This window comes from Nothobranchius furzeri, chromosome 6 (assembly GCF_043380555.1).
Source record: "Nothobranchius furzeri strain GRZ-AD chromosome 6, NfurGRZ-RIMD1, whole genome shotgun sequence".
In the NCBI taxonomy this organism is placed as follows: Eukaryota; Metazoa; Chordata; class Actinopteri; order Cyprinodontiformes; family Nothobranchiidae; genus Nothobranchius; species Nothobranchius furzeri.
Genome location: NC_091746.1, coordinates 75,331,975 through 75,347,432, shown reverse-complemented (window position 1 = coordinate 75,347,432; position 15,458 = coordinate 75,331,975). Strand labels below are relative to the sequence as shown.

Genomic DNA, 15,458 nt, shown 5'->3' with positions numbered 1-15,458 from the left:
TAATGTTTATTTTCAGCAAAATATTTATGTCTCTAAAAGTTCTTTGAATTTGGTCGTTCCTAAACAGCATTTTAGTTGAAACTCTGCTCACAGATGAACTCACACTGACTAAACAAATAAATAAATAAATAAACACATTAGTCATTATATGTTAAACGGTATACCAGTAAATTGTTGTAAATATAGCACTGGCAAGTGTAGCTAGAAATGAAGAAAAGGGATTGTAAACTACCTAATGCTCCCGCTACTGGGAGGCGAACCTGCGCAAAACTGCATGTCAATCTTACTCCGTAACCACTACACCACCACATCAAATGAAAATGAAGCGGCGTTACATGTAGTTGTCCTACCCAGTGTGTTTTTGTAGATGGGATGTATGATTTTTCAGCGGTGTCTCAGTAGAAGCCATTTCAGAAATAATTTGTCCGAAAATTCACAGAATATCCAGATTTGAGAACCAAGACCAGACCCGCTTCGGGGGAGAGGACCAAATTGAAGCTGAGATGGGAGGAAAATACATGAATGAGGCTAAAAATGGCTTTGGCGTGTTTCTCATGAGGAAATGACAATATAACATGATTAAAAGTTCCAAAAGTTAGATTTTTAATTATATGGAATCTTTACAAAAACTGTTCAATTAACTTCTCAACTCCGTCCTCAATCTTGCATTTTTTAGCTATAACACCCTCTTTGGTTCCAGAATGCTATCAAGTCTGACAACTGGAAGGAATTGGACTGACTCTTATGGAATGGGCGGGGCTGACTCTGGTGCAGCTCCACCTTCTGGTGCAGCTCCACCTTTGTGGTTCTGCAGCGAGCACCACTTGCTCAGACCGGCCACCTGTATTTAAAACTCTTTAACCATCAAAGATTTTGACACGTCGTCAAAACCTTTTTGCACCTGCAAAGCTGATGAGCAAACAGTTCCTGCAGAACAAGCTGATATTAGACTCCTTAAGAGTCCGCCAGACGCACGGTTCCATCCAGCTGTAGTGACCCGAGACATCTCTGGACTGAAAGTCGGTACCACGGTATTCTACAGCCCTCCGGTGCCAGAGGTCAGCCGACCCCTGCGACTTTCGGATCCACCAAGAGGGTCTCTCTGGAACGGGTGAAGTGGACATGACAGATAGCGTCTGATGTTCTTCTGATGATAACAACTTTACAGCTTAGAGCAAACCAAACTCTTTTCACCAGAACTTGGCTTACTTTGATAAGGAAGCTCCGACTGATGTCACATTCACACATAGGTTCCTTCATCACGTGTAGTTACATCCACTCAAAGTAAATGCTTAGTTAATTAGTCATGTTTTAATCGTTTGTAAAATAAATTCTTACTTTTATAAACCGGACCCTTTCTTGAAGTAACACGAAGTGTGGTTGATCACTGAAAAAGCAACGAACCTAGAATCTTCTGATAATTACAATAAAGAACCTAGCAGGTTAATATTTATATTTATATAGAATATTACATCTTCCTGGTCCTAACAGATAAAAATCGACTTGCCTACGCTACATTATTGTCAGAAAACTCAATCAGACAGGAAATATGGTAGATTCCTGTTGTGCCCCAGGATGCAGAACAGACGCGGACGACATAAGGAATGAGCCATCTACAGGATTCCCCAAGATCCGGAACGCCGCAAACGTTGGATCATTGTAATAAAACGCGCTAGTGACCGGGCTGAAATGAAGCTGTGGGATCCCGAGAGTAAAGGTTTTCACGTATGCAGCGACCGCTTCATATCAGGTATTTAAACCAATGTTTCCTCAACTGTGTATGGTATTTATTTTAAATGCTTTTATTACGATTCTTAGTGGGCTTCCTAAACTTATTTTGGCGTGGCTTTTTCTGTCTTATTACTCATAGCAACAAGTAAACGTCACGTAAAACGTTGCCTCGTGAGTTCTGCGTGCTGTCGTTTACGTGTTTTATGATCACAGCAATTAACCGGCTAAGCTGTATTTCATTTTTAAGCAATGGTTGATCAATTGTCAGATCACACATAAAAAGCACTTTGGATTGCTATTATCTGTCTCACCGAGACAGATCTCAGACAGATCCTGAGACGCTCCTGCCTGACATATTTATTTTATTCACGGAAAAAAAATCAGACTAGTGCTTTCTCTTGGTGTTCAGTTTATACATTCCAACAGCACAGCACTCTATTTAAACTACTTACATGTAAATCTGTTATTTGTGTTTTTGTTTGATTAGTTTTATAAATTATAAATGTCAGGGCATCTCATATCCGGTAAGTCCGCTCCGACAGCTTCTGGCGTTTTAAAAAAGTATCCCAGGGGCACGGTAAGGGTCGGAGATGTTTAGTCTATTTAATTTTTGACTATATAAAACGATTTCTTCGGTTTTAAAGTGTGAAGTAAACTCCGACGGAGCCAAATCCAAGCCGACCCCCGTACATTTTGTTTACCTTTACTGCCTGCCAACATGGCGTCTACTCTCTGAGAGTCACGTGACGTCCGGAGCTCTATAGATACATTTAAAATGGTTTCATTTGAATATAAAGTATTTATCTTTTGTTAACCAGGTTAATAAATCAGACTTCCAACCCACGCCGACTCTTACTATAAAGAAAGAATTTGTTATTTAAACGTCCTGTAGCTACTTTGGATCAGAAGGACCTTGCAGACAAAAAAAAACCAAGTAGTGAATATTCAACAGTTTAAAACTGAATGTTTTATTTTTGTTGTCCTAAAAACAAAAACCTAAACATAAAAGCTTTTAATGTTTTTAAATAAAAACAGCCTTCCTAAATAACAAGACCAGTTCCAAGTGAAGAGACATGAAATGAGCTCAAACACGATTTAGGAGCAAGAAACAAGAATACAAATCTAATCCGGGTAATTTGACGCATTTCTTTCACGGATTAAAATGTAAAACAGCTCGTTGATGTTTCACACCAGCGAGGACGAACAGATCACTTTCTATCCATACATTCTGAGCATTTAATGTGTCGCAGGTATGTTGCAAGCTCTCGCATGCCAAAAACAATGGAGGTAATGAACAAGGTCATAAGGAGAGCAGAGATAAGCTCGAGCTCGCTCGTGCTAGTGGAATCAGGCAGGAGTGGTCCAACTGAACAGGAAGCAGCAGAAGAGGTGGTACCGAAGAAGGCCAACTGAAGAGACATCTCAGGAAATGAAAGTCCTCTGTGGAAAGTTCTGGACTTTGGGTGGAGACTGAGACCAGCTTACAAATTTAACATCATATGGGTTTAGCTGTCATGTGATAATAAGATGTATGTAACTGGCAAAAGATTACATTGTTTAGGCTGTCTCATGACTAGTTGAGATATTGCTTCACTATGGAAAATGTTTTGCTTGGCAGTTTTTTAGAATGATATAAAAAGGGCAGTTAGAAGTAGAGAGAGTCGACAGTGGAGAGACAGAGAGTAGAGGTAGAGAGTAAGAGTAGAGGTGGGATAGAAGAGACGGACGACAACGAGAGAAGTTGAAGAGAGCTTAGACTTGGACTTAGAGTTGGTGTGTGACAGTTAGTGTTGACACAAGTCGACCAGTTATTCTCAGGAAGATTTTTAGAAGCAGCATCCTCCTAAGTGGATTGGTTAGTCTTATATTTACCCTTTTTTGTATATTTTAATTTTGAAATAAATTTTTGGGAAAAAGAATCCTCGTTCTCGGTTCTTAAAGGTCTCTTTTAGCCTTTTGAGTTGGGAGCCCCGACCAGACCTAAAGGAGAGGTAAGCCACCTTGAATTGCTTGTTCCTGTGCTTCAGGACTTGTTTTCAGGCTGTGACAGATTAAGAAAAGATACCTTAGGTAATGGGGGCAAGTCTCCCCTCCTCCTCGGTAGCGGGACACCCTAAGGATTATAGATCATAATGGTTCGATGGTTCAAACAGGCTCTGTTCTGCAAGTGTGAAAAAGTATCTGTTTAGCGTGGGAAGGAACCATTTCAAAGGGTGGATTAATTAGATTAATTGATAAATCCATGTTAGCCTGATCAACTAACAGGAACCACCGCCCACATTGCTGACAGAGGCGCAAATTAATCCTGATAGGACCCAAATAATAGTCACCTAGATGGCCTCTAGTGAACTTCTGCCCTAGTATTTAAAACCATTAAATAACGGGAGAGTTAAAAGGGAAGTGTGTTATCACAGAAGAACATGTTATGATTCGCCCCTTTTTGTGTTTGTGTTTAACTTTTTCTCTGTTGTTTTTGTTCAGGTCAGCTGCAGCTCCTCTCAGGAATCCTCCCCTTCCCTGTGAACCTCCTGGAGTGCTGCAGCTGAACCACATCATCTTGATTGCCCTCACCCTATTTCAGGCCACTGCTGCCAGTCATCGGTGTGGAGTTGTCTTTGCTGAGTTGTACTTGTATGGATTGAGTTTGGTTTTGGTTTTGGTTCCCACAGTCAGTGGAGGAAGTTTTGTTTATTAAATCTTTTTTGAACTCTGGATAAAGGATCTTTATTCCTGCAAATGGGTTACTGCAGAGGCAAACCGTGACATTACAACTCCACCAGATGTCTGACCCAGCAGGAAGAACCCAGAGACAAGACCCTTCCTTACCTGCCTCTGGTGAGAGTGCTGCAGGAGAAGCCAGCCTTCCTGTTCTGACCCAGGAGCTCCGCAGCTGCATGTCAGGGTTGCAGCAGTTGCATGGACGTGTAGCCAGACTGGAGCAAGCGCCTGCTCCCCCTCGACAGGTTCGTTTGGGTCGTCCTGAAACTTTCTCTGGTACCGCAGAGGATTGTCGACCATTCCTCACCTCCTGCCGGCTCCATTTTGACTTTAATCCAAGCGAATTCCCCTCGGAGCAGAGCAAGGTGGCTTTTGCCTTGAGTTTCCTGACGGGCAGAGCCAAGAGGTGGGGGCTGGCTGAGTGGGATCGTGGAGCGGAGGTGGTTCGTTCCTTCCGGGCCTTTTCCACTCAACTCCTCGTGGTGTTTGATCCCTCAACACCGCACCGCGCGGCTGCTTCTGAGCTGCTCCGGCTCAAACAAGGAGATGACAGCGTGGCGTCCTATGCAGTACAGTTCCGGACGCTGGCGGCAAGCTCCCGCTGGCCTGATGATGCACTGGTCGACGTCTTCCTTCAGGGGCTCTCCAGCGAGCTCAAGGACGAGCTAGCCGCGAGGGAGGTTCCTGAGGAGCTGGAGGATCTTATCGATCTGGCTGTACGCATCGATCGGCGGAGGATGGAGCACCTTCATGATGAACTCCGCCCACTGACTTCTTCACCTCGTCCTCACCCGATTTCTGTGAGTGTTTCTCACCTGGGCAGTGACGCCCCGCCCTCGGAGCCCATGCAGCTAGCGGGTCGGGTGTCATCCTTTTCTCCGCCCTCACGACCGCCCACCAGTGTGCGGTTGACATATGGGACGAGACACGGTGAATATGACACCCTTATTGATTCCGGCTCTGATGGGGATCTGATGTCCCAGGCAGTGGTAAGCAAACTTTTGATTCCAGTCGAGGAGGTGTTTCCTGCATTGTCCATCCATGCTGTAAATGGTTCCCTTATCCACAAGGTGACTGCACGCACTGTTCCTGTCACTGTGACGGTCTCTGGGAACCACACAGAGCGGATGTGTTTTTTTGTGGTTGACTCTTTAGTGCCTCCTGTGATCCTGGGTTACCCCTGGCTAAGCAAACACTGTCCCCATATTGACTGGGTTTCTGGCCGTGTGTTGACGTGGAGTCCTTTTTGTTTATTGAACTGTTTGTCTGCTGCTCCTGTTCGCCCTGTTTCTAGCCAGCCTCCCTTGGAACCACCTGACATAAGTAATGTTCCCCCCGAATATACAGACTTGGCTGCGGTGTTCAGTAAGGTTCGTGCTAAGAACCTACCCCCTCACCGTCCTTACGACTGTGCTGTGGACCTCCTTCCTGGTGCTCAACCTCCTAAAGGCCGTCTCTATCCTCTGTCCATCCCTGAGACAACAGCCATGGAGGAATACATTCAGGAGGGCTTACAGGCAGGCATTATTCGGCCATCCTCATCACCTGCGGGGGCAGGGTTTTTCTTTGTGGGCAAGAAGGATGGGGGTTTACGGCCGTGTATTGACTACAGGGGTCTGAATAGCGTCACGGTTCGTAACACTTACCACCTGCCTCTCTTGCAGTCTGCCTTTGACCAGATTAGAGGGGCTCGGGTGTTCACTAAGCTGGATCTACGGAACGCTTATCATCTGGTGCGCATACGGGAGGGGGATGAGTGGAAAACTGCCTTCAACACCCCGTGCGGCCATTTTGAATACCTGGTGATGCCTTTTGGACTGACAAACGCACCAGCTGTGTTTCAGTGTTTTATTAATGATGTGTTGAAGGACATGATTAACAGATTTGTGTACGTCTATCTGGATGACATTTTAATTTTCTCCCCAGACCGTAAAACACATGTGCAGCACGTCAGGGCCGTTCTGCAGCGCCTACTTGAGAACCAGCTCTTCTGTAAGGCTGAAAAGTGTGAGTTTCACACCACCAAGACTAAGTTCTTGGGGCATGTGATCACGCCTGGAGAGGTACAGATGGACTGTGACAAGGTCAAAGCGGTTCTCGAGTGGCCTACACCTACTGGTCGGAAGCAGCTTCAACGGTTCCTGGGGTTCGCCAACTTCTACAGGCGCTTCATCAGAGGTTTCAGTGGCGTGGCTGCACCCCTCCACAGACTCACCTCGGTTAAGGTACGTTTTGTCTGGGACACTGCTGCCGACATGGCCTTTGCCGAGCTCAAAAGACGGTTCTCTGCGGCCCCTATCCTGACCCAGCCTGACACCTCCAAGCAATTCATTGTGGAGGTTGATGCGTCTGAGTCAGGGGTGGGTGCTGTGCTGTCACAGAGAGCGTCTGATAATAAAGTACATCCCTGCGCGTATTTCTCCTGCAAGCTCACTCCTGCAGAGAGAAATTACGACATAGGGAACAGAGAGTTGCTAGCTGTTAAGCTAGCACTCGAAGAATGGCACCACTGGTTGGAGGGTGCTGAGCAGCCGTTTTTGGTGTGGACCGACCATAAGAACTTGGAGTATGTACGGACTGCCAAGCGCCTTAACCCCCGCCAAGCACAGTGGGCTCTGTTTTTTGACAGGTTTAACTTCAACCTCTCCTTCCGTCCGGGCAGTAAGAACATTAAACCTGATGCCCTGTCCCGCCAGTACCAGCAGGAGGGTGAGGCTTTGGAGTCAGAGTCCACGTTCATCGTGCCGCCCAACTTGGTCCTTGGGGTCTCTCGTTGGTCCTTGGAGCGCAGGATCAATGCTGCAGTCCGAGACCCCACTACCATTCCGTCTGGATGCCCCCCGCACTGTTTGTTTGTTCCCCCAGGTTTTCGCCCGGCGGTGTTGAAATGGGGGCATTCATCACGCCTGGCCTGCCATCCTGGGGTAACCAGGACTGCCTTCCTGGTAGCGCAGCGGTTCTGGTGGCCTACGGTGTCGTCTGACGTTCGAGCTTTTGTCTCCTCTTGCCCAGTGTGTGCCAGCGTCAAGTCACCCAGAACTCCTCCGGCTGGACTCCTGCAACCTCTACCTGTTCCCTCCAGACCTTGGTCCCACATTGCAATGGACTTCATCACTGGACTACCCGACTCTAAGGGTAAGACTGTGATCCTGACTGTAGTGGACAGGTTCTCAAAGATGGTGCATGCTATACCCCTGCAGAGATTGCCATCGGCTCAGCAACTGGCGGAGGTGGTGGTGCGGCATGTTTTTCGGCTGCACGGACTTCCGGAGAACATCACCTCGGATCGAGGACCCCAGTTTGTTGCAGCTTTTTGGAAAGAGTTCTGCAGACTCCTTGGAATAACGGTCAGTCTGAGCTCTGGTTTCCACCCTCAGACAAATGGTCAAGTAGAGCGCTTTAACCAGGATCTGGAGACCACCCTGCGTGCTATGTGCCTGAAGAACCCCCAGACTTGGTCCTCTCAACTCCCCTGGGCTGAGTATTCGCACAACACCCTGGTTAATTCTACTGGCTTCTCCCCCTTCCAGGCTGCCTACGGGTACCAACCGCCTCTCTTCCCCCATCAGGAGAGGTCGGCTTCCACTTCCGGTCCTGCAGCATTCGTGAGGCGCTGCCGTCGTACATGGACTGAGTACCGTTCCCGACTGGTTCGGAACCAGGAACGGTTCACCTCCGTGGCTAACCGCCGGAGGTCTGCTGCTCCGGAGTACAAGGTGGGTGACAGGGTTTGGCTCTCTTCGGCTGATCTGCCACTGAAGGGGGGTGCCAGGAAGATGCGGCCCCGATTCATCGGACCCTTCCCCATCACCAAGGTCATCAACCAAGTAGCCGTCAGGTTGGAGCTCCCTCGGGCACTGAGAGTCCACCCTGTGTTCCATGTGAGCAAGCTGAAGCCTGAGAAACTCTGTCCCCTGCAGACGCCACCTGCGGTCCCTTCAGCTCCCCGCGTTGTGGATGGCGGTCCTGTCTACAGCGTGAATAAGCTCTTGGCCTCGAGGAGAGTGGGCAGGGGCGTCCAATACCTCGTGGACTGGGTGGGTTACGGCCCGGCAGACAGGCAATGGGTCCCAGAACGCCACATCCTCAGCCGTGATCTGATCGATCAGTTTCACCGGGAACACCCCACCCAGCCGAGACGTCCGTCTGGGAGCCGGACTTTGTGAGGGGGGTTATGTTATGATTCGCCCCTTTTTGTGTTTGTGTTTAACTTTTTCTCTGTTGTTTTTGTTCAGGTCAGCTGCAGCTCCTCTCAGGAATCCTCCCCTTCCCTGTGAACCTCCTGGAGTGCTGCAGCTGAACCACATCATCTTGATTGCCCTCACCCTATTTCAGGCCACTGCTGCCAGTCATCGGTGTGGAGTTGTCTTTGCTGAGTTGTACTTGTATGGATTGAGTTTGGTTTTGGTTTTGGTTCCCACAGTCAGTGGAGGAAGTTTTGTTTATTAAATCTTTTTTGAACTCTGGATAAAGGATCTTTATTCCTGCAAATGGGTTACTGCAGAGGCAAACCGTGACAGAACAAGTACGACAATCTTCAGTCCACCTTAAACTAGAAAACGAGTTCTAAGTAGGGAGTCCAAACCAGGGTCAGTACGATAAAACTCACCTGCGGCCTCAACCTCCCTGAAAACACAGCGTATTCTAAGGTTCTAACGGAACCAATAAAAGTACACGCTCGCGACAGGTGAATAACCTGTGACTGTGTTTGCAGAGCAAACCAGACAGAAAATAATATATTAGATATTTAAAGAAAATGAGCTCACGCTCATTCAGCAGAAAAGGTGCAAAATATAAAATATAGAACCTATTAGACACAATAAATCCTCATTATTCCTTAAATAAATATGTTTTATTTTTATTTTCACTTGATTTTGTTAAATTTTCTTAACTCATTCGCAGCCAGAGTTTCTCACCGTTTTTACTGTTTTTTAAGAGTGACAGAACGTTGCGCGCTAGGATGATGTTGACGCCAAAACAACCAAAACAAAGCGGAGACTCACCTCTTACATCAGGAAGAATCTGTGCGTTTTGAGCGTTATCCGTTCTTTCATAATCCGATGTTGAATTGTGATCGGCAGAAGCTTTTCCGGTTCGCGCCTCACTTTTTTTACGGCAGCGGCCCAAAACGATCTCCTAACACATGGATGTTCTGCTTCCTGATCACGTGACGTGTGACGTATGCGGATGAAGATCGGCTTTAAGGCTGAGATGTTTGTTCTCACGGTGCGGGGGCTCGTCCGACGCCCACACAGTAAAAACATGCTAATGACGACTATTGTCGTCATTTGCAGTGAATGAGTTAAGAGCGAGTTTTGCAGCTCCACACTCACCTTCCTCTCTCTCCTTTTCTGTCCTCAGCTGAAGCTCCAGCTCCTGCTTCTTCATGAACACCGACAGCTCCGTAAGCGTCATGGAGATGCTCGCCACACTTCCTGCATCTGATGAACGGAAAAACCACAAAAATGTTCATAAAAGACAATTAAAACAAAAGTGTTCACATTAAGGTTATGGTAAATTCAGGCAAGATAGAAAATTATTCCCATTTATTTTACAAGAGTTAGTTGATTATTACAAAAATGCATAAAGAGCACATGTGAAATTCAACAAGTTACCAACAAGAAAGGCAAGAAAAACTATTTAGAAAATGAATGGGTTAAAAGTTTAAAATTAAAAATCACATTTATTAGGCTTAAACTCAAGCACTTTTAAGTTTGTTCCAGGACCGCCCATGATTTACACTAGAGGTGGGAAAAATGATCGATTCTAAGATGCATCGCGATTCAGCCGTGCATGATTCCGCATCGATGCAGCAACGTGGCATAATGAGATTCTCTCCCTATGTCTATGTCGGGGGTCGGCAACCCGCGGCTCTGCAGCCGCATGCGGCTCTTCCATCCATCTGATGCGGCTCTCTGTGCTTGTAAAATAATGAATGGATATTTAAATAAAATGCTTTATATTTTACTGCATTAATTTTATATCTGTATGCTAATTCTAAATGTAAAGATTGTCTGCGTAAACCTGAACAGGTCCAACCCGGTCTACTGTGAGACCGGGTTGATGCGTCACGCTTGTGCGTAATCATATAGGCACTTCCTGAGCTGAAGACGATGTGAGATTCTGGGATTCTCCTCAGACGCCACATTGGAGACAGGAACAAGCACAATTCAGCCAAAGTTTCATCATCAGGGAACATTTTCTAAGTGACAAGTCTCTCTGAGAGACCGGGTTTGGAAAACTCTCGCTTCAGTGGGAAGAACCTTCCCGCATGCGCTCTGGTTCTGCGACGCGCTCCAAGCCCCTCTCCACATCTTCAGCTCGCTGTGCACCTTATGTACGCGCTGACAGTGAGCTGCGCTGAGCAGTGTCCAGCTCAGATGTTCAGATGGGAATCTTTTCTTGAGTGATTTAGCTACATCTGCGATGTGCGTAGAATAAAGTGTCAGTTCGTCTGCATGCGTCGGGGTAATTCTTTCTATTCTTTCTCCGTCAAAATAAACGGTTAAATACGGGAACTGTCCGGTCAACACAAGCCCTGCTTTTAACTGTTCTGTTTTCTTGTGTAAATTGTCACAAAGAGATATAATTTAACTTGATTAACACCAGAGCCAGGCGCACTGCACCGTTATCTCCGTCACTGTAAATGAGGGAAAAACAAAATGATCGGATCCTTTTCTGACCTTCCCCACCTACAAAGTTTAATTACAACAATCAAACGTGACAAAGCCTGGATTTGTATTCTGAACAGTCTAAACATGTTTTAAAAAGAAACGTATGACAAAAGTGGCACCTGCTCAGTAAAACCACCAACAGGGTGAAAAATATCTAAATATTGTCGGCAGAGACGGGCTACAACTTCTGGATCCACTTTATATAAATCGTTTTATTGATCATCGTCTTATGAAAGATAACTTTGACGTACACGAGCGACCGGTACCGGCTGCTGTCACCTGTTGTGAGCAGCTCTCTGCTGTCTGAGGGTAGGCCCCGCCCACAACGCCGCGGCTGCTGCGGTGTTTTCTTTACTGTGGGAAACGGGTAATAATGGATCTTTGATGGGAACAGGTTGCCGACCCCTGGTCTATGTCTATGCAGGACAATAAAGTTTTGAGGTTTTATAATTACTTCTGGGGGCAGAGTTGCAATGACATGCGCGCTGCGTTGCCCTAGCGCCAATTTAAAACAGAAAAGGTGGACAGGGATACAGGGCCAACATTACCAGTAATCAAAGATGTACCCGTTACATTTAAATCGGATGTCTGGGCTAATTTCGGTTTTGGGAACCTGGATGTGAAAGAATCACTTAACACAGTATTTGTTTACTATGTTTAAGTTCAGTAATATTCTATCTTAAAGCTGCTCTACCGAAAACATTATTTCTTATTAGCGATGGGTACCGAATTCGGTACTTTTTAAGGTACCGACCGAATTCCATAGTACCAGCCGAGCACTGATTCACGTCATTTGAAACAGTGCCTCGTTTCAGTACCCGTCCTTCGTAACGAGAACTTGCCTAGACAGCTGCGCATGCGCAAGAGCGTTAAGTCATCGGTCGCTGCAAGCGAGTTGTAAACAGAGCAGCATGGTAGAAGGAACGCACGCTAAAGCTTGGGTCCACTTCACTAAATGTGATGGGTAACTGGGTGATGATGAAACCAGCGACAGACAACGATCGAAGTGAGACATCCTCATCTTAATCTGCTCCGGTAGGTAAAGAAAATGTAAGATAACGTTAGCTTGATTTGTTAGCTTCCGTTTCGCTAATGGTGCATTCGCTTTCTCCTCGGCACTCCGAATTTCCGACTAGAAGAACATGAACACGCTCTAAAGTTTGGCTTCACTTTACTAAATGTGACGGGTGATTGGGTGAAGATGAAACCAGCGACAACGATCTAAGTGTGAGGCATCATCGTTTTAATCTGCTCCAGCAGCTAAGTAAACTGTTTAAGATAATGTTAGCTTGGTATGTTAGCTTCCATTGCCACCATTGTTATCAGCTAATGGTGCGTTCGCTTTCTCCTCGGAAATTCTAACTTCCCAGTAGGAAAAATCAAATGAAAAAAGACGGCAAAAGGAATGAAGATACACAGTAAATTTAGTTCACAGTAAAGATGTTTGCTTCAGTTTAATTATCAGCTTATAAAACTACAAGGACGATGTTAAAATACAAACAGTTGTATGTTATTCATCGTGATATTTATCAAATATGGTTATATATTGAGAAAAATATATATTTTATTATAAAAGAGAATTAAAATTTTAAACACTCAAAAGTATCGAAAATTGGTACCGTTAAGTACCGGTATTGATTCCTAGGTACCGGGAATTAGTACCGAATCAATTCAAATGTCAAATGTACCCATCCCTATTTCTTATATTATTTAAGTAATTATAGGCAGCACACTTTAAACATTATTGCTCACTATAGTGAATAGATGAATGTTCTGTTTTTCAGGGATTTCGAAATCAAAAAGAAATTGAAAACTATTCTACTGCTTTTATTAAGTAATGAAAAATTTTTGTGTGAAGAATCGTGATGCATTTCAGACTCAAATCGAATCGTTAGGCAGATAATCGGAATCGGATCGAATCGTGAGGCAGGTAGAGATGCACACCACTACTTTACACACATGAAGAGTGCACGCCAACATAAACGTGAAGGAAGTTTACACTGTGGCTTTCCACATTTGTTATTATCTTTAACCACAGCCCACATTAGGATTAACCTAAAGAAAAATGTTTCAAAACCCACAATAATTTCAAACCCTTTTAAAGGATTTCAAGCACCTTTAAGAACCCTGAAAACTTTACACGTATTGTACATTTATGTAACAGGAAACAAAAGTTTGACTCCACCTAAAAAGTAATAGAGCTCCAAAGCGACTGGCTTTGAGATTTGACTTTGCCTTTGCTTTATTTGCTGCTCTTATGCATGCCATCTATTTGCAGGGTATCTGCAGGTTTAAGGGAGCCAAATGTAAGACTCTTTAAGACCTTTTTTAAGGCCACTTTGACCAAATTTAAGCTATTTTTAAAATTAAATTTAAGCTACAATTTCCAGCTATTGACTGGAACCGGTGCTAACCACGTCACGAACGTGGGATTAACCATCCAGTTACCATTAAACTTGCACTTCCCCATGGCGCTAGCTCCCACTAGCTTAACCAGCTAATGTGCTCATCTAAAAATAGTCCCCTTTCACAACCAACTGAACGTGTACGGTTCCGCTTATGCCAACGTCGTACACAAAAAAACGCTGAACACCAACTAGAAATTCACGAACATTTCATAGAAATATAAGAATCTTGTTTATTGGGTCTTTGGTCATTTAAGACCTCTGGAAACTGTATTTAAGGATTATTAGTCATTTTTAAGGATTTTCAAGGCCTTAAATTTGGAAAAGCTAATTTAAGACTTTTTAAGACTTTTTCAGGACCCGCGGATACCCTGTATTTGTGAGGACTTTTATTTTGAAAGAATAAAATGAACATCAGGTTGTGTCTAACCTCGGTTGGTGGACGTCTCTGTGTCTCTAACTTGTTCCTGTCTCACCAGTCCAGGTTTACTGGTTTCCCCTTGCCGACGATCCTGAAAATAAAATAAAACAATGAAAAACATTCAGTTATTTATTAATTACATTGTTTTTTGAGTATCACGTTTCTTTGGTCAAATAAAACAAAAACATCTTAATTTTCTCTATTTTCAGTTTGTTTCTGGTTTCCGCGGGAAAACTCAAGAGCTCTTACTTTTCTCGGAGGACTGGACTGGACGGTGCTGGCTGGTAAGGAGATGATAGGGAAATCATCTGATAGAGTGGGAGGTGGAGAGGAGGTGGCTGGAGTGCTGGAGGCAGGCGTTCCTTTCCCTCCTGCTTGGAGTGAAAAACAATCCAGGGAAAATAAAAATCCGGTTCAGGAAAAACACAAACCTCGAGATGATCAAACTCGTACCCGATGTGCAGTGGAAGCGGCTGGGAAGGAGCGAGGAACTGTGGGAGAGCTCCAAGTTGGGCGACATGCCCCTTGAGGAAGGGGGTGTGGCCATGCCACACAAAGAGGAGGGGCTCCACAGAGGGTCTTTCCCCCCACAGGAAGAGTTGAGTTCACAGGTGGAGTTCTGCACAAATACAGAAAAGAACGATGACGCCGTGTCCTCGTGGCTCTCCCTGATCATTAATCCTGTCCTGAGGCAACAATCAGACAGCTCTGGAACCGGTTACGGATGACCCTACCTGCCGTCTGGAGGTCTGCGGGCTGCGGCAGGAGGACTGCGTCCCTGAGAAAGGGGGCAAGGACAGGGGTGGGGGTAGTGGCTGCCGTGGAGTTGAGAACGGGGTCGAAGAAGAGCTTCCTGTTGTCAAAAAGACAAACAGTCTGATCAATCTATGAATCAACATCAACTCGGGTCGCTCTGCTCTTCAGATCACCGGTGGTGTTAGTAGAACCTAACAGAACCACAAAGCACGGCCACTTCCTGTCTTGAGCAGGGGATAACGTGTTAGGGTAAAACACAACTGATAAAGATTTTGAAATATTGACTATTATTTAGCTGATTAAAAATATATCTAATCAAGTCTAATTTCCAAATATCACAAAGTTTTTTGCATTCAGTTTCAGGAAGTTAGTTGCTGCAAGGGCCTCCTAAATGTGATCAGCGACTTAAGTGCATCCTACTGGCTGAGCTAAGGTTCTCCATTTTCTGCCCGGAGTCGCAGGGCCTCACTTTTGCATCGCTGGAATTATAAAAATGTCCCAAGTCATTGCACGGGTCAGTTGTTGCAGGAAACCCGAGATGTAGGTATGGGCAACCCATCAAAACGAAGCTGTGACTGACTGGAGACCAAAAAAAAAGTGGAATCTGATTTTCAACGTTGCAAATAAAATGAGAATTCGTTGTGAACTAATGAAGACATAATGAGACACTTTGTAACCAAAGAGCCTAAAGAATTGCACATTTGCAAATTTGATGCAAAGAGCTCAACATGTGCAAATGCGTTGCATGTACAG

General features: G+C 45.2%; 1 protein-coding gene across 3 annotated transcripts in view; it reads right to left on the bottom strand.

Moving 5' to 3' along the window:
• The window catches only part of tsc1b (TSC complex subunit 1b), a 61,876-nt gene that overhangs the window by 19,945 nt on the left and 26,473 nt on the right, over positions 1-15,458 (bottom strand). For 2 of the 3 annotated variants that reach the window (XM_070552563.1, XM_054744732.2), the window contains exons 9-13: positions 14,684-14,802; positions 14,403-14,568; positions 14,199-14,320; positions 13,959-14,040; positions 9,783-9,890 (exon numbers count right to left, since the gene is read on the bottom strand). In XM_070552563.1, coding sequence (XP_070408664.1) covers positions 9,783-9,890; positions 13,959-14,040; positions 14,199-14,320; positions 14,403-14,568; positions 14,684-14,802 — 597 coding nt within the window. Of the gene's footprint in view, positions 1-9,782; positions 9,891-13,958; positions 14,041-14,198; positions 14,324-14,402; positions 14,569-14,683; positions 14,803-15,458 lie in introns of all 3 variants that reach the window. The other variant, XM_054744731.2, reaches the window with a different exon arrangement.